General features: G+C 42.9%; 2 protein-coding genes and 1 long non-coding RNA gene across 4 annotated transcripts in view; 2 read left to right on the top strand and 1 right to left on the bottom strand.

Moving 5' to 3' along the window:
- Positions 1-5,829, bottom strand: LOC112993289 (uncharacterized). Its single transcript, XR_003261694.2, has 2 exons — positions 2,600-5,829; positions 1-711 (listed from the first exon to the last, which is right to left on the bottom strand). It is a non-coding gene; the product is annotated as an uncharacterized LOC112993289 (long non-coding RNA).
- The window catches only part of TSPAN14 (tetraspanin 14), a 62,946-nt gene continuing 50,575 nt past the window's right edge, over positions 5,746-18,116 (top strand). Inside the window, exon 1 of one of the 2 annotated variants that reach the window (XM_064513781.1) lies at positions 5,746-5,827. The gene's annotated coding sequence lies outside the window, so the exon portion shown is untranslated. The remainder of the gene's footprint in view (positions 5,828-18,116) is intronic. The other variant, XM_064513780.1, reaches the window with a different exon arrangement.
- On the top strand, positions 8,484-18,104 carry PRXL2A (peroxiredoxin like 2A). The gene is made up of 6 exons (XM_026116754.2): positions 8,484-8,659; positions 11,943-12,122; positions 12,623-12,714; positions 16,157-16,297; positions 17,308-17,472; positions 17,623-18,104. The coding sequence occupies exons 1-6, from the start codon at positions 8,650-8,652 to the stop codon at positions 17,719-17,721; spliced, it is 687 nt and encodes a 228-aa protein (XP_025972539.2). The 5' UTR covers positions 8,484-8,649; the 3' UTR covers positions 17,722-18,104.

Below are 18,116 nucleotides of genomic sequence, written 5' to 3'. Positions count from 1 at the left end.
TTAAAATTATGCCTCTTTTTAATTTAACAATAAATGATGTGTTCACATAGCAACTGAGTTTTACTCCATGCATAATTAGTTTGAATGGTTACTACAATTTTAAGTTTCTGTTTGGCAATACAAGCAGTGACAAAAATGAAGGTGGATGTGAGCAAAATGGATGTGGGGAAGAAATGCTTTATGGCAGATATATTTAAACACATTGCTAAAAGCAGGCAGTGCTGGCATTTATTTCTTTTAGATGGAGAAAAGAAAACTATCTACACTCCTGCTAACTTTGACAAGCTTTATCCTACCAATGAAATATTCAGGCAAAAGCTATACCATGTCTTTTTGAACGTTTATGTTCTGGCTCAGGGACTAAGCCAATATCACCAAAAAGAGAGACAGAGACTACAACTTGGTTCTAGGAAGAAATCATGATAATGACTTAATTATTTATTCCGATGAAGATTTTGTTGCAGGAAGTCCTTCACATTCCCACTGAAGGCAGATAAGCACATGTGTTTCAGGAAATGGGACTTGCCGAATTGATGCTGCAGACTTTAAACGTATCTTAGTGAATGAAGTATCTTTCTGTTATATTTATTTGTGCAATATACTTCTTTTAAAATTTAAGTCATTACTTATCATCATTCACTTAAGATACCCAGTGATCGTGCATTGGGTGTTTTTTCATATTGCTTTTCTCTCAAGTTGCCGTAATGAGAGCTAACAAAAGAAATAAGTAAGAATTGTAAATGTCAAAATGGAAACAGTCTGTATTCCCAGAGATGAGCACCACCCCTTAAAAAGAAGTTCACAGGGAATGAAGTGGAAATCCTACATTGGAAATATGAAATATAGGTTGTGGCCTTGCATAGGCTGATGTGTTGTACTGAGGCCAAGAATAAATGCAAGCATAAAGTACAGTCATGCAGCACAGAAGCAGAAAGTGTGATAGCTAAAGAAGGTTGTACAGACACACTGTTCAATGTAATAAGATTAAGAGTTTACGGCTATGGTCAGGGTTTGGCTGTAGCTCTGCTGGATGAAAAGTTTACCATGCCCAAATGCTCATTACCACCTGACCACCGGAAATTATGGCTGAGGTTTCTGCCAGAGTTGCATGTGTATTTGATTCCTAACCAAGTTCTGTCAAAATGACCCAGACTGGCTTCAACAGTTTTGGTAGTAGAGTTGTTTTGTTTTTCTAACCCAGATTTTTTTAGCAGAAGAGGTTACGGAATTTTTCGCTCAGATTTCAAGTATTAAGAGCAGCTCATCTGCTGCTAGAAAAGCCTAAATTTGATAGAGAATTCCCCATTCTCTTCCTTAGTGCTTGAACAGTTCATTCTGAGGAGCAGCTAAATCAGCTGGTGTATCAGCAGGCTATTGTAAGCCTAATAAATTAGCCACCTCCATGAAAGGCTTTGCATATAATATTTTAAAAATGTATTTATACCAGTATTGCTACCCATATGCAACCAGCTTGGTGGGATTTGCTGTTTGACTGATTCAGTATAGAAACTAGCTGTCTTGAGCATAATGTAGGGCACCTTATTTCAGTTGTGTTAGTCATACAAGCAGCCTTGTGCTTATTAAGGACTTGTATTGATTGCAAGATGCAAAGCTACTATATCGAGGTCTATAGCAAGGAATTAAACCTGTCAGCATTGCCCCAGTAACTAGAAAGGAAAATAACCAGGAAACCCTTTGGGGGCCTGGATTTTAATAGGAACTATGTAGCATTTGTGGGCAGTTAACCAGGACTGCTACCAGAATGACTGAAGCTTCATCACTTAGCCTGTAGCACAGGGCTAGAATAGTCTTTTATAACTCTTCTTACTAGGTCTCAGTGTCTTATCTGCCATGAGAAAACCTTAAGAGGTGGAATCAAATACCAATAGGGGTAGCAGTGGAGTAAACAGGACAAATAAAAACTATAGGCCGCCCACATTTAATTTTGCTGTGAAAGTAAGGTTTCTTTTTTCCTTAGTAGGTGTTTTTTGGAAGTGACACTAGCTACTGGTGTTTTCTGAAGCATCAATTTAATTTTAAATCCTTTTTTTCTCAGTCATAAATTCTGTCATTCCTTACTGCTGTATTATATAACCTTTGCAACTGCATGTGTACCTCACTGTTTCTTAGTTATGCATTGGGCTGATGGCACGTTCATATTTGTTCCCATGAGAGCCTGCTTTGAGAGCTGACTCCTGTAACTGCCTTGGTTCTGAGCTCGTGCCTGGGAGGTCAGCATTTGTATAAGGGGCCGAGATTAGTAACAGTGAAGCAGAGGGTATTGGCACTGATATAGCCTGTTGAAGCCAAAGCAAAATCAGTAGAAAATGGAGCTACATGAGCAGTAATTCTGTAAAACACCAAATACCTTAAAGAAAAATTACTTTAGAAGAAAGGTGAAAGGAGTTCGAAGCAGAGCCTGGCATAAAGATGCTGAAGACTGAAGCACGCACAAAAGGTCTAATGACCTTGTTCTTTCCCAAGCCTTGGTTACCTATTGTATTGTAACTGATAGGCTTTTCTGTGATTCAGCATGTTTATTAGGCTACTGCCAGAAGAGATTTGTGTAAGCATCTGTATACCAGTTAAGAAGACTTACTAATTCTCTGTTTCCTGTTCTTGTCCAGATGGAGGCTGTTGCACCAATCCATTCTTGGTGTTTCTCTGTGGACTGCTTATGTGGGTGAAACTGATTTCAAAAGTCCTGTAGATCCTTTGGTTTATTCAGTGACTACTACACCCTGGCCTTATTTAAGATAAATCTAAAACCCTGTGACTAGGATGTCTGCAGACAGCTGGTGCTTTTATTTCCTAATAATCAAGATGAGGTTGAACACAAGACAACACCACAGGAATACATATGGCCATACAGCTTCCAAAGAGGACATGACTTTTGCCTGGTCTATTTGAAACCTAGGTCAGTCTGCCTCTTTGTAGATACACCTCTAGAAGCAAATGACATAAAAAGTTCAAGCTGTATTTTTCTATGTCCATGTGCATCCAATCTTACTGGCACAATACAGAAGTCATTTGTCTAACAACGCCCTTGATCTAAAGCTGATCTATAGAAGCATGATCCAACAAGAAATAGAAATAATTAACTTCTGAAATAACACGTAGGTTTGTCATTCTGTACGTGAATTGAAAGTTTCGTAACACTAGAATCATGTTTTAGCATAGATACTGATACAGTACATGCTGGGTGAATAATGCACTGGCATTCTACGGAAATTTAATTAACTGATATACAAACAGATTGCGGAATGATACTCTTCTTTATAGCTGCTATATAACTGAATTATGAAAACAGGAAGAGAAAGGCTCAAAGTGCTTTTTAAGAACACTAGTAAAAACCTGAGAACTGGAAAATAAACTGTTGGTGCCTGTTGCTCTGTGAAATGTTCTTTTAGTGTGTGTCAGGGACTTTATCTATTACTCTGTTTTTCAGCAGGCAAGATGTGTGAATAACATCTGAATAGGTATGTGGAAAAAACTATTCTAGAATGTGATTTTCTCCAGAGGGAAAAACAGAAAAACAAAGAATTTAACTTCCTGTTCAGCTTTCCTGCCAAAATCTCGCTACCTTTCTAAAGCACTGACCACAGTGGCAGCCTAATGAAGCTAATTGCTGCTGGGACTCTGCTCACCACACAGTAGCTTTTCATGGATAGTGAGCATGTCTGGAGACTTAAGCAGAAGAGGTTTGCTTCCAGTATTTCCACAGTTCAATTTCTCTTAGAGTTCTGTGTCTATTAAAATTGAGCATGTATTCAAGGGATTTCGCTGCCTTATAAAATAAGAAAATATTCTTGGATGACGTCCAGATGTGCAGGCTCACATTTTTTTGCATAAAGTTTTTTTGTTACAATAGGGAGAAATGAAGTCAGAACCGCTTCGGAGATTAACTGCTCACTGTTCTTGCCTGATGCCTTGTAATGCACTCCTACTAAGAGAAATCAGTAAATAAAAACATGTTTTCATCTTGTGATAGTTTTCTTCCTCAAGAGCACTGGTTACCCTTGAATTTCGAAGTCCTAAGTAGTTGAAGGCCAGCTGCCAGATTGTTAGAGGTGTAACGTGCAGAAATATCATTAAGAAAAAGGTTTGTTTTTTTGTTTTGTGCACTCACCATGGCAACAAAAATAATGGAGCTACAATTCTACCATTACCAAATATTGACAGGCAAAAGCATTGTAAAATTCAGAAGGAAGGAATGCTGACAGCCTGAAGACATTAAGGTTTTAACTACATGATGGTGGATGACAAGATTTGTCAATCACATGTTGCTGCCATAATATCGTTTTCAGTAAAATTGCTATGTCACAGCAGCAAAGATACATATATTCTAATGCTGGCTGTGTTTCTAAGCAGTGAGAAAGCCATTTCAGTATAATATGCCTAGCATTTATAGAAAGCATTCCCACACTAGGTAAGGAGACAGTTAAAGTGGAGACAGTGTTTTATTTCCTCAGTTCTTTGTATTTCCCAGGAAAAAAAAGCCACCCAAAACTCTGCAGTCCTCCTGGATTCCCCAGCTCTTTCAGGCAGTCCGGTAATGCTGTCACTGCCATGAAGTTCCCTTCGATCCTTTTTTAATTGATGATAAACATGTCTGCATGGCGTTAGTGCTTACTACAGTCCATTTGATTTCCAGAAGTGCGTATGTGGATAAAAGCATAACTACCACAAACATTTTTTGCAAAATAAGACCCCAAATCTCTCCCCTGCAGCTGCCTGAAACCGTGCCGTGCGTGGGGCTGCCTCTTGCGGGAAGGCCGTTCAGCGCTGGGGCCAGCGGCCCGGGAGCGCCGGTGCGCTTGCTGCGGGAGCGGCGCAGAGCGATCCGTCGCTGCAGCCAGCCTCTGCGGTACGATCTTGTGCTCCGAGGCTGCTGCCGGTTTGCCACCGCAGGTGCCCTGGGGACGTTTTCTGGTGAATCCAGCAAACGTGGCTTGCTGCCCCCAGTTACCATCCTTGCTAGATCGGAGGTGGTGCCTCCGGTTAGCTGAGAGCTTGTGGTGGGATTCTGTAAGAAATTAAGCTTTGTGAAAATACATTCGCCCTTATTAGAAACTACAAGTAAAGGGCAAACTAGGCAGGTCCAATCTGAGTAGCTGGTGACTGCCAGCCGGGAGAGAGAGCGGGGAGGCCGCTTGCGCTGGGTGACTTTGGGAGATGCTGAGGAAAGCTGCTTGTGCGAGGTTTGCTCTCCTGTGCGTTGGCCTGTGTTACCGGCCGCACCGTGCTCTCGCTGCTGTCCTTCCTTTTAATCCTGTAAGTGCCAGCTTACTGGGAGCCCCAGGAAGGAGTCCCAGGGTGGCGAAGATGAGTCCTTCGAGCTTCTGGCTGGAGCAGCGCCTAACGACCACGAGCAACTGAAAAGCGTGTTTGTTAAATGATGTTGTGACATGTTGTTGGCGGGTTTATCTGAGCAAGTATATTCTTGAATATAATAGATATGTAAGCGTTTTTAAGTGCCCGCCGTTAATCACACTGCTTAAGCGATAAACTCCCTGCATTCTTGGATTTCGGCCATTATGCTTTTGCTGCCTTAAATATATTTAAATAAATACGGGGCCTGAAATGCTTCTCTGCTGAGCCAGAAGCTGATAAAATTTCACCGGGGGGAAAAGGGGTGCAGGGAGGGGTGCGAGGGGTCGGGTGATTTCCGAAGGCAGCAGATAAGCCCGGCCGCGCCGCGGCTCTGCGCAGGGGCGGTGCGGAGCGCGGGGCCCCGGGGCAAAGGGCGCCTGGCGGCGGGCGCTGGCGGCGGGCGCGGGGCCTGCGCGGTGGCGGTGGCGGCGGCGGCGGCGCGGCGCGGAGCGCTGTGAGTGCGGGCGCCGGGGGGGCGGTGCGGCGCGGTGCGGCCCCGGGGCGGGCGGGCGCGGCCCCGGGTGCGGCGGGGCGGCGAGCTGGCCGTGCCCGGGCGCTGCGGTGCCCGCGGGCCCTGCGCCGCGGTGCTTGCGGCGGCGGTGACTTGCCGTGTGCTGGTGGCTGAGCGTTTGGAGCCGTCCTCGCTGTGTCTGGGCCGGGTGGCCTGCCCGCCTTACAGATGGCTCTGGAAGCGGTTATCGCTTGTCCCGTGCGCTTGCTTTGAGCACAGAACTGTTTTGCATAAGGCGGGGACCCGAAAGTTAAAATACGAGCAAGGTATAGGAATCAAAAAAAAAAAAAAAAAAAAAAAAAAAGGGGGGGGGGGGGACAGGAAAGAGCAGATCCCGATTTGACCTGGAATCTCTAGTAGCTGCTCCTGGGTCTGCACTGAAGGGACGTTTGCTGCGCTGGCTATGGCAGCAGTGTGTTCGGTGGTTTGTCGGGGTGTTTTGGTGAACAGTGACTGGCGTTATTAGCGGGTCTCTTGGTACTCCTCTTCCTCCCCCATCTCTGCGAAGGCCTCAGCATGCCGCTTTCCACCTTGGGATCCCCAGCAGACTCCGTGAATTTAGTCTGTAGTGTCCTCATGTAAGGACTTGATGCAGTTTTGTACTTAAGTGCTTCTTCCCATGTGCACAGTATTTCCATTTTTCTGATTGAGCAGAGGCTTCAGTTTTCCCAGGTACAAGATTAGCTGCTTTTTCTCTGTGAAAACATACTGGGTTGGAAGATTTCCTGAGTTTTGTGCAAGAGCCCTTTGCTTTCCCTTGCTGGGAGGAAGGGGCAGTTGCAATGCTGGGTTTCTTTAAAACAGTCTCAGAATGGGGCAGATCATATGCTTTGAAAACAAACTTCCTTCATCCTTTCAAAGGAAGGAGTATGGTTTGCTTGCTTGACACAGCACCTTTCACTTGAACTAGAGCTGGGCACAAGATGGCACAGAGTTACGTAATGAAACAAATGCAGACTTGGAACAAAACCAAAGCGAATGGCTCTTGTTCCTGACACAAGCAATGGTTTGTTACAGAATCTTTACAATGGCTAAAAAAGAAGAAAAAGGGGGAAAAAATCCTTCATGCTGTGGGAACTACTTATATTCACGACTCCAAAAATGCTAGGAGACTTTTGGATTGATGTATTGATTTTGGTGTTGGTGGGATGGCTGAGGTTGGGAGGGACCGCTGAAGGCTCTCCGGTCCCACCTTCACTTCAGGCGGGGCCAGCTTTGAAGTTAGGTCTGCATGTTGTATTTCGTCATCCCAAAGGGTGTGTGAGGCCTCTTCAAATCTCTCTGCATGTCACTGGATCATTGTGGATTGTAAATATTCTTTCTGAGAGATTTACAAAGATACTTGTAATCTGATGACTTATTTCTGGGGGGAATGTCTCATAAAAAATAATCAGCTCAGCTTGTGTTTCGGGTGTGCAAGTCGTGACAAAGCTCCGAAAGATTTTTAGGCTGAATACGAAATATCTTGGGAACGTTGGGAGAGCAGAGAAGGGAAGGGAGAGCTGTGGTCAAAACTGACTGATGAACAAAAATTTCAGACTGGGGGGTATGTGCTCGTGCCATCCAGCTTGTGAAGTGCCCACTGCCTGTCCCCGCTCTTGCTCAGCAGTACTCTTAGGGAAAGAATGTAACCGACTCCGTGTGCTACCGTGACTTTTATTGACAGTAAAAAACACAGGCTTCCCAGCATTTTTTTTGACACAGCTGTGATGTGTCCTGTTTACACTGATAAAATAAATGTTTAAGGATAGCTATCCTCTTAATTACATTTTTTCTCCAGTTGTGGGTGGAAGAGAAATGAGACATCCACAAAACCATGATTTAATTGATCCTCTTGACATGAAGTGAAGACAATCAAATGGCATTTACAGAAGAATTAAGACTAAGCTTTTTTAAGTACTGGTTAGCTGAGTACTGACAAACTATAGAACAGCTCGCTACCATCTTGGGGTCTTGTGGTCACCAAAAAAAGATGTTTTTCCTATTTTTGTTTGTTTGTTTCCATTTCAGCTTGTTCTCTGTAAAGTGTTTGCTCACTTTGGGAGGTTTGAAGGAGTGGAGATTTTAGCAGAGTTGAGAGCTTGCAAATCTGGTAGTTCCAGAGAAAATAATGCTCTTAAGTGAAGGGGTGTTATCGGTGAAGCTGGTAACCTCGCATATAAGCGCTGGGTTGATTCAGGCAGTCTTCCACCAGTACAGCTCTCTACTTTGAAACTTTTTCCCCACATTGTGATGGCTGCTTAATTGTTTCCAGAATTGTGTACGTTGCTTTGGCATGTAGTGCTGGGGAGGTTACAAGTAGAATGGACTGAAACACAGCAAAAATATTTATTATAAAAATGCACAGTTCTATAGAAAAACACACAGAACTTAAGGTTTAGTTCCGTGTTCTCAGCTTCGTGAATGTTTTCCATAGTTCCTGCTCCTTATACCTCCTCCTCCTCCAGCACAAAGAGGGTAACCATGTGTTTAATTAAAAAAAAAAAAGTTGCCTAATTAAGATACCATTAAAACAATCCTGCTCTGGATTGGGTAGCCGCTTGTTCATAACGCCCCTGCGAGGAGCCCGTGGTACGTATTGCTCAAAAATGCTGCGAGCCCCACTCTGACTGCAACAAAGGTTGCAGCGCTGGCCTCCTGCCTAGCCCTGCTCCTGCTGCCAGCACTGCTGCGGTGGCTGGGCCGGGCTCGCTCGCCTCTCCCCACCACTCCCGTGGGCACCGGCACGGCGCGCTCCGGCTGCCCCCTGCCAGCGGGTGGGCTGCATGGGTGCCGGTGAGTGCACTACGGGGAGGGCTGCGTGGGTGCCGGTGAGCGCACTGGGAGGGCTGCGTGGGTGCTGGTGAGTGCACTACGGGGAGGGCTGTGTGGGTGCCGGTGAGTGCACTACGGGGAGGGCTGTGTGGGTGCCGGTGAGCGCACTGGGAGGGCTGTGTGGGTGCCGGTGAGTGCACTACGGGGAGGGCTGCGTGGGTGCTGGTGAGCGCACTGGGAGGGCTGCGTGGGTGCTGGTGAGCGCACTGGGAGGGCTGCGTGGGTGCCGGTGAGTGCACTACGGGGAGGGCTGCGTGGGTGCTGGTGAGCGCACTGGGAGGGCTGCGTGGGTGCCGGTGAGTGCACTACAGGGAGGGCTGCGTGGGTGCCGGTGAGTGCACTACGGGGTGGGCTGCGTGGGTGCCGGTGAGCGCACTGGGAGGGCTGTGTGGGTGCTAGTGAGTGCACCGACCTGCGGAGCGAGTGCTTACGGGATGCTGTGTCGCGTCTTTTATCGTGGATGTATCACCTGATGTTTAAAAATTCATAGGCTTTGATCAAAAAGCAGTAGCCTTTCTGTTTGAAGGAAGGGTGTGGTGGGTTTTTTGCTTTTTTTTCCTCTTCTTTTGGAGCTTCAGATTGGCTTAATAAACAGCACCTGGAAAGAAATGAAACTGCTAGTTGCAAATGCTCTGCTCTTTTCTCTGTAGTCTCTTCCCTTGCATGTCAATGAACCAGATGTGTCAGGGCTCAGCCGAGGCTGTTAGTGAGTGTTGGAATAATCCTGGCTGCTGTTTCCCACATGTATGGTTCCTGGTGGCTTGCTGTATGGCGTTTGCCCTTAGCAGGGGGGGGAATTTCAGTACCACCGGGCAGAACTGCTTCTTTCATGCCCCTGCTTATTTACATAGCAGAACATGCACGCTTTTGAGCCATTTTCTGTCACTGACCAGAGACCAAAGAATCTAGTTAAACTGAAGAGTTCTGTGGACTAAGCTCAGTGATCTCCTATCAACCCTAAAACTGAGTGGGTCTGAAATGTTACAGTGAGGTTGGCCTGTAGCTTTATTATTATTATTAGCATTGCTATGTGAGAACTTGCTCGTTAATCAGTCAAAACCTTTTGTAGACAAACTAAATGCACGAAGGATTAACACTTGGTTCCCCCCCCTTTGTAACTAAGAATTAGGAGAAAAACACGTCTGGACCAGGCAAGACTCAAGCCCAAAGAATAGCTGGATAGTAGTGGAAGTGCTGGGAGGGAACAGGGCTGAAGCCTTTTAGGTATGCCGAAGGAGATTTTAAGTCTTAGCACAAGGATATTGCTGTGTTACAGCAATACATTTTGAGTTAGTTACACTTTGGTCATTGCAAAGGCTGGGGTCAGGATGGTCTCTGATACGAGTCAGAAGCAGATATCAAAAAATTGTCATTACAATATGACTTTGTGTTTTAAAAAGTATGTAGAGAAAGCAGATAATGACAAGGAATTTCCCTGTGTTAGAAATAAGCAGGGAAACTGGGTAGATTCTGTTCTCTTATCTGCACTCTGTTTATATAAACTGACCTTGTTTTCTGTTCAGGTTCTTGGGTTATGCGTGTTTCTAGATACTAAAATACTGCCTTCCTTGGAACTAAATACGGTGTTAGAAGAGTAAAACAATCTTTTTTTCAAAAACTTTCCAACGATTTCTGCAGATGGGTAGTTGGTTATATTTGTTCATCAATAGTACTCTGGAGCTAGTTTCAAGGATGGAAGTGGAAAGGGGTTTTCTCCCTGAAAGTTCAGGGCAATGTGGCTCTGACACAAAAACTAGGAGTTTTTACTAGTTTTTACTTTCTGAATTCTAACAACAGCTGGTTGTGGGGATAAAGAGTGTGTGCGTCCATGGTTTGTTGCCAGTCATAGTTCAAAAAAGTTACATTTTTCCTGTATATATGGGAAAAAAATTCTCTCTTGTACAAAAGTATACACAGTTGGCAATACCTACCAAAAATAGCATATCGAGGAGCAGGGTTTTGCAGATGGCCCTGGAAAAAATTGAATTCTTGATGTTGCCTAACCCGAAAGTTGGGTCACTTTGCAAATCTACAGCCCTTTGTAACACGTAATTGTTGTGGTATAAATGCACAGTGACTTTTTTTACTGCCAAAACTCCAGTGACTCTTATACCAGTTATTGCTCACAGTTGGATCTTGAAATTTGTCCGTTATGCAGGGCTAAGCTTGCTTTCCTGCATCCTCCTAAGTGATACCGCCTCACAGGAATGTGGCAGTCAGCCCTTTCCAGGCTTGTGAAACATGCACAAGGGTCAGGATAGGGCTTTGGGAGCTTCCTTGGGGGAGCATGGCTGGTGTTTAATAAAACTGCTACCGAACTAGAGGCCCTGGTCACAACAAGCGATACCAAGGCTGGAGCCAGCGTATGTAATAGCTGCCATTGCAATGTTATTTGTTCTGACTGGGGGGTGTGAGTTAAGTGGTTTGTTCCTGATGTGATTCCTGCAAGACCTGCTTTAGTAAAAGTGGAAACTGCCCAGCATACAGAAGGTGCTGTAATGTTGGATCGCTGTGCCTAATAAAATGGTTGAAAGTCTACATTATTTCTGTCTGCAGGGATGAATGCTGCTCAGATTTTGGCTCCGTGCCTGTCTTGGTTCTAATGTGGAACTGTAAGGAAAAATATTACCTGTTACACTGATACTGATATATATATGATATATATACACCGATACTGATATGTGTGTGTGTGTATATGTGTATATATATATATGAAAATATATATAGGAGCCAAAATCTGTGTGTATGTGTATATATACATATATATGAATACACACACTTTTTAAAGTCTTCTGCAGTGTATTTGTAAAGTTCACTGTGTATTGTAAATTAGAAAAAAAGCTTCTACTCTACAAACACTTCTTTTTTTTTGAAAGAAACCACTGTCTTAGTGTAACAAGGTAAGGTACTGGCTAACAAGGAGGTCATCTTGTCAGAGGCTCTGTATTATATACATATACTTCTATCCCCTTCCTCCCCATTGTATTTGAGTACTTAAGTCATGAATGTTTTTATCAGTCCAGTAGCAGATATCTTGTGATATTCTTGATGTAGGTCAGGAGCAGAACTGGAATGTAATCTACATCTTCTTCCCAGTTCAGTGCAGGGGTTTACAGATCATCTCCAGTCCACCCAACAAGATCCATTTACTGTGTGGATTTAGTTGTTGTTTTGAGCCAGTTCCTCCTTGTCTGCCTTCATCAGTGTTCAATAGTTAGAGCTGCTTTCTTCTTGTACTTTCCAGAAATGTCCTTCCTGCCTGACATCGGGCTCTTCACTATGGGCATGTGGTCTGTTGGCCTTGGAGCCATTGGTGCAGCTGTAACAGGGATCGTCCTTGCTAACACTGACTTGTTTTTGTCCAAGCCAGAGAAGGCTACGCTGGAGTTTTTAGAGGAGATAGAGCTAAAAACTTTGGTACCAGGTAAGATTCTGGACATTTGAGCCCTCATTCTTTGATGATTAGGTTTATTTAAGAACCTCTGTAAGAGTAGGATTGGAAACTCTGGAGAAGAGTGAAGTGTGTTTAGAAGGATTAATTTTCCCTACATGAGGGTTATCTATAAAGGAGACAGATTTCCATGCAGACCACACTGGTTTTCTCAAGGGTTTTTCTTAGTCTTTCCCAGTTATAGGAAGTCGTTGGGTGTCCTTGATAGATGTTTCTGGTAAAGGAAAAGCCACTAAAACTGTTATTTCTGGGAGGTCCTTGTTTTAAATAGAAATACAGTTGGAACAACATGACACACTCCTAAAAATCAATAAAACAATTAATACCCTGTTATGCATATAAAAATTTCTCTGATAGAGTTTTATTTGAATGTGGAATTCTCTACAATGCTTTGTGTTCATCCTTAAAGCATTAATCGCTATAAGCAAGAGTGGCTGGTATTATTGTTCATGCTGTTTCTCCTGTATAAACAGAACAAAGAACATTCAAAGCTGGTGAGCTATGGAAGAAGAATGGTGCAGTGATCATGGCTGTGCGAAGACCTGGATGATTTTTGTGCAGAGAGGTACTTGGTGGGCTTGGGGATTAACTGGGAAGAGTTAAGCTCTACTTACATAGTTCCCCTTTAGATAAAGGCAGGAGGTGAATAGGACAGTCATAAAATACATCTGAAGTATCTGAAAGATGTTGTTTCCTACCCCAAACTGGATTCCAGCTAACAACATATTTAGTTTTAGTTTTCTTTGCAGCTGGTCTAGGTCCTGAGCATTTTCCTACTGAAGGCAATTGATACCTGATTTTTGCATCTGTCAGGGATTTTTACATCTGCCTGTGATAATTTGGGATGAAGACTACACAGTTCCAACTGGTGGTGAGTCATATGAGCTGGTTGTGTTCCATATGTTCAGGATAAAACTCTGAGCCAGGTAGTCTCTGGTCAAAAGCAGCCCAAAATTGGACTGGCAGAAATCCATCAGACAAGGCTTCTCAGCAAAACTCTGCAGAGAGGTGAGCATAAAGCGGAGTCCCTCACTCTTCTGGATGCTAGATGGGAGGCAGGAATGTAAGGAGTCAGAAGACAAGGAGAATGTGTGACAGAAACTCACCAATTCGTTCTGGACAGTCTCTGCAAACTGCTACTGCTCCATCACAAGGCAGGCTGGGAAACAAAGTTTGATACTTAAGTTGGTATTGGGCTTCTTGGGTGTAGGTGGGAAGAGACACTTAAAATATAATTGAATGTAAAATGTTCCTGGGAACAGCCATAACTTGCACCTTGGTCTTTGTTTTTTTCATAGCTATGGGGAAAAATAGCTATTATCTTGCTATTCACTACTCCTTAATACAGAGTAATTTATTACAATCACTTAATTAAGCAATCTGTTCCCATCAGTAATAATTCCTTAAGTATGTGTAGAACCCATGAAAGGTGAGAGATTAAACTTCTCTGCTTATTTGAACAGATATAGCATAGGCAAGAAGAGAATATGTTACCTGCCTGTCTGACTGCCTTTTGGTTACAGTCAGACAGGAATTCATTAATGATTTTTTTAAATGCTAGCTTCCTAAGCAGTAGTAAAGAGTCTATTTGAATGAAATATTTCTTTCAGGAAAAAAATGGAGAGGAAGAAATTTAATTTTCAGCATCTTTCTTCTGGTTCAAACCCAAATATTTACAGAGGCAGTCACTCTGCCATTCAGCTAATTATGACAAAGAATTTTTCTGTATTTTAATGGTGAAAATGTTTGAAAGGCTTTTAAAATGTCTAAACTGAAGTTATCTTGGATTGTTAAATCCTCAAACATTTTTGTGAGTTGACTCTTTCCCCTCATGCAAGGAATAGTTGCTTTTAGTTGTCCATCAGTGTTTCTCTGCGGTAGGAAAGCTGCTCCTATCCCAGCTGTCGCTGGTTCTGAGCTGGCAGAATGCTCCAATGCGGGTGACTTACTATGTCTGTCACTCTGTGAGCAGCAGGTTTTTATTTTTCCACAAGAGACAAAGTACACTTGGTTCCCACTATCTTACACCTTGGAGAGGATGTTGAACTTTGTCATTGTTGAAAGCACCGAGAAAGAGTATATACTTCGCTGGCCACAGTGATGGGGGTGAAAGTGGCCATTTTACCTCGAAGACCACCAAGATGATATTGGTGGTGGGGAAGTTTCTGTTATCCACTGCAGGGGATGTCACAAATCCTACTGAAATTACAGCTTTGCACCCTTGATAATTGAGGCCTGGAGAGTCAGAAATATGGAGTCTTTTCATCTTCTGTATCCTAAATCATCACATAGCTTTTTATTATTTATGATTAGTGCTGTTGAACACAGTCAAACTTTTACTTCTCGTAGTTTGGATCCAGCCATGTAGTGATCTAGTACTCTAGCCATTTGTGAAAGTGCCACGGACTTGCCAAATACTGTAGGTGAAACTAAACTCAGGCAGTCTAATGCAGCAGAAGAACCACAGTTGAGCTATGAAAGGGACCAACTGAGCTGAGAATTGTTCTTTTGGGTTATGCCTGCCTTGGTGAAGAAATTAAGTATTCTGCTAGGGTTTGCTTGTTTGTTTTTTTTACAAAAGCAAGAAAAACAAACTGTTTCACTTGATTAGATGAAATGGTCAGAGCCCTCTTTTACCCATCTCAATGAGAAGGCAAGTAACTGTACAGCTGTTGTAGTGTGCAATAATTTGCCCACAAAAAGAGGTTGCTTTGCCTTCTGTTACTGTATCTTTTTAAAATAGCAGTAAAGAAAAACAAGTCAGGTTTAGTCCCAGGATTCTGTCTGAAGTCTAATCTCCTGAGAATTTTAAATGTAAGGGTGCTCTTACTTCATTCCTGCTCTCTCCTCTCCCAAAAGCCAAGCAAGGAGACATGACCCCCCCTCCCCTCCCCAAACTGCTGGAATGCCTTTTTTCCGGAAGGCTAATCAAGGTTGGTTGATATCTCTATCTTTGGAGAGCTTTATGGTCTTACAGGGGACCCCACAGCACTAGCCTGGAACACCCTTTTTCAGACATGTAGACTGGCACAATACAGTTGTGGTTTTTTTAATTGATTATGAGAGTTTTGTCTTTCTCTAATGTCATTTCTTTTATCCGTTAGCCCCTATGTGTGTGCTGCCTGTACTCAGTAAATTCTAGATACCTAGCAAGCCTTCGTTAAGGCATTTCAGTTACCTGACTGAGAGCGTTCATGTAAACTGTCCTTTTTTTGTGTGTTTGTGGAGTTCTTGGTGGGAAATTTGTCCAGTAAAAATGAACTTTCTCCATTTAAGGTGAGAAGAAACATATTTACCATGGGCACTCTTTGGTTTATTTGAAACTTCAGAGGCCTCCTGGTCTGTGCAGACTGGGGCAGTTGGGTTTCCTTCAGGAAAACAAAAAAGCTAACAGCTGAGCGGCAACACCTCATACACACCAGAAAAGCAGTACTGTTTCTGGTATACTGAAGATGTGTAAAAAAATTCTTTGATCATTTTCACTGGGCAATCTTGGAAGGAAAATGCATCTTCACTCCATTACCTATTCTAAGTTTGTATAGTGTGTTCTAGCGTAGAGCCCTCCAAGTGCTTTGCAGAAAGGCTGATAATGATATATTTTTACTTAGAAAAAAAAAGATGTGAAATTGTGGCCTGGCAAAGTTAAATGATATGCAGGCAGTATCTTTCACTGTCCTGTAAACACTTAAAAACAGCTGAAGCCCCAGCACAGGTGAAGTAAATCTATAGCTTTCAGTTAAAACTATGTTTTCTTCAGGATTTTATTATTATCAAGTAAATGCTCAAAAATTCTTCTTCCTCTTTGCCTAAAGAAAAGAATTCCGGTAAACCTGATGAAGATCTGCCTAGGAGCAGAGCTAGCTTGAGTATCTGATTTACCGGTCTGTTTCTGTTTTGCACCTCAAACTAGATTTTACATATATTTCTGACACTCAGAAATTCAAGGTGAAACTTTCCAATTTCCATCCATTGCCTGAAATTTTTTTCTTTTTCCCCCCTTTTCTTAGGAGGCTTCTGAGCTCTCCTCTCTGAAACCTCAGCTGTCCAAGCTGGGTGTTCCTCTCTATGCTGTTGTGAAAGAGAACATAGGGACTGAAGTGGAGGATTTTCAGCATTATTTCAAAGGAGAAATCTTTCTGGATGAAAAGGTATAATGAAGTCAGTGTTCTAACTTGTTTTGTTTAAAAAAAATAAGCTTATGGATGCTCTCTTTGAAGAGCTTGTATAATGTAGACAGAATGTGGTCTGAATGGAAAAGGATTGAGTAGCATTGTAGTTTAAGAAGTTAATAAGCTTTGCTTTTCTATATATATCATACTCAGCTTACAAGCTGTTCTCTAGCTGTGCACTGATAACATGTTGCAGGATTATTCTTCCCCTCCCCTTTAATAGATAAACAGTATAGCCTCTTAATATTTATTCCTTGCTTCCACTGGCTGTGTGACTTGCTGATGTTCATGATGTGTGAGCCAAGGTCTAAAGATGGAAGGCATAATTAATTCATCATGTACAGCCCAAAATGCAGTGATGTGGCTTGTCCCAGAACACAGGCATATGCTGTACTCCAGTCTTGTCCAACAAAACCTTGGGCCTGCTTCACTCCTTAAATCAGAAGGGAGGTTTAGAAATCATGTGGCATCTGAAGGAAGACTAATATCTAATATTTAAAAGCAACTGGAAAGAACTTTTGTTTTCCTTCCCCACTCTGCATGTTTGGAACAGGCTGATTTAAAAAAAAAAAAAAAGGCTGATAGTTGCAGGACTTGGCACCACTGTATCTCTTTATCAGCATTTTTACTGCCATGCTTCAACAAAGCCATTTATCCCAAAGCACCTGTGTTGTCAGCAGCATGGATGTAGATGTATACAAGACTAAGATACCTGTGGATCACTTGAAAAAACATATCAATGGTGGCAATAACAGTAGTGTGGAAAGTAAGGCTGTGGCTGTGTGCAAAGTAAGTTGTCCTGTAGTGTGTTAAAGAGATCAGTTCAGGTGCAATTTATTTTCAGCTCTCTGCCTATTCAGCTTTTCTGTGTTGAAACCCTTCTTGGATATAGGGTTGGATGGTTTCCTGAATTTAATTTGGGAGGAAAAGTCCTTTTTATTTGCTTTGTTTGTTTGTTTGCTTGCTGAGATTTTTCTGTTTCACTGCAGAAAAGCTTCTATGGTCCTCGCAGACGAAAAATGATGATGTCAGGCTTCTTCCGCTTTGGAGTCTGGCAGAATTTCTTCCGTGCTTGGAAAAATGGATTTAGTGGTAACCTGGAAGGAGAAGGATTCACGCTGGGAGGAGTATATGTGATTGGGGCAGGAAGACAGGTACTGCAGGCCTTTTAGAAGGCTTTCATGTCTCCTGAGGGACCAAAGGCTTCTTTTGTGGAGTTGTTCAGTTGTTAATTGTTTGAACTCCTTCTGCTGTGGGGAGACTAGGATCAGTGTATGAATTTCCTTCTTTTTGTGTCTGACTAGGGTGTTCTGCTGGAGCATCGTGAGAAGGAATTTGGAGACAAAGTCAGCCTTCCATCTGTTCTTGAAGCTGCTGAGAAGATAAAACCAGAAGCTTCATAAGCTGAAAAATAGTTGCACATGTTTCTGATCACAGCTTGAAATGTAGAATGCATCTGTTTCTTGAACATGCAGTTTAATTGCTTCTTAACTATTTAGTGAACAATGCAGTGGAAAGATTCTCCATTCACATGTAATAACTAATTAAAACCCTTCTGGATTTTTTTGTTATTTTGTCGCCCTTCAGGTGGTCAGGGTTTCAACTTGTCTTTTGGATCTGACTGTATTAATGAAAGGCTGGGTCTAAAATCTGATGTAGCCTAGATGTTTTCAGTCAGAGACAGTCAAATGAAACCTGCCTACCGGGGGGAGCAAAACCCTGCTAAGGCTGGAGTAACCAAGTATCAACTGAGGCTGAAGGACAATAAAAATTTATGTAAATGAAATGTCGTCACTTT

This window comes from Dromaius novaehollandiae, chromosome 6 (genome assembly GCF_036370855.1).
Source record: "Dromaius novaehollandiae isolate bDroNov1 chromosome 6, bDroNov1.hap1, whole genome shotgun sequence".
NCBI lineage: Eukaryota > Metazoa > Chordata > Aves > Casuariiformes > Dromaiidae > Dromaius > Dromaius novaehollandiae.
This window is presented reverse-complemented; position numbering and strand designations above follow the sequence as displayed.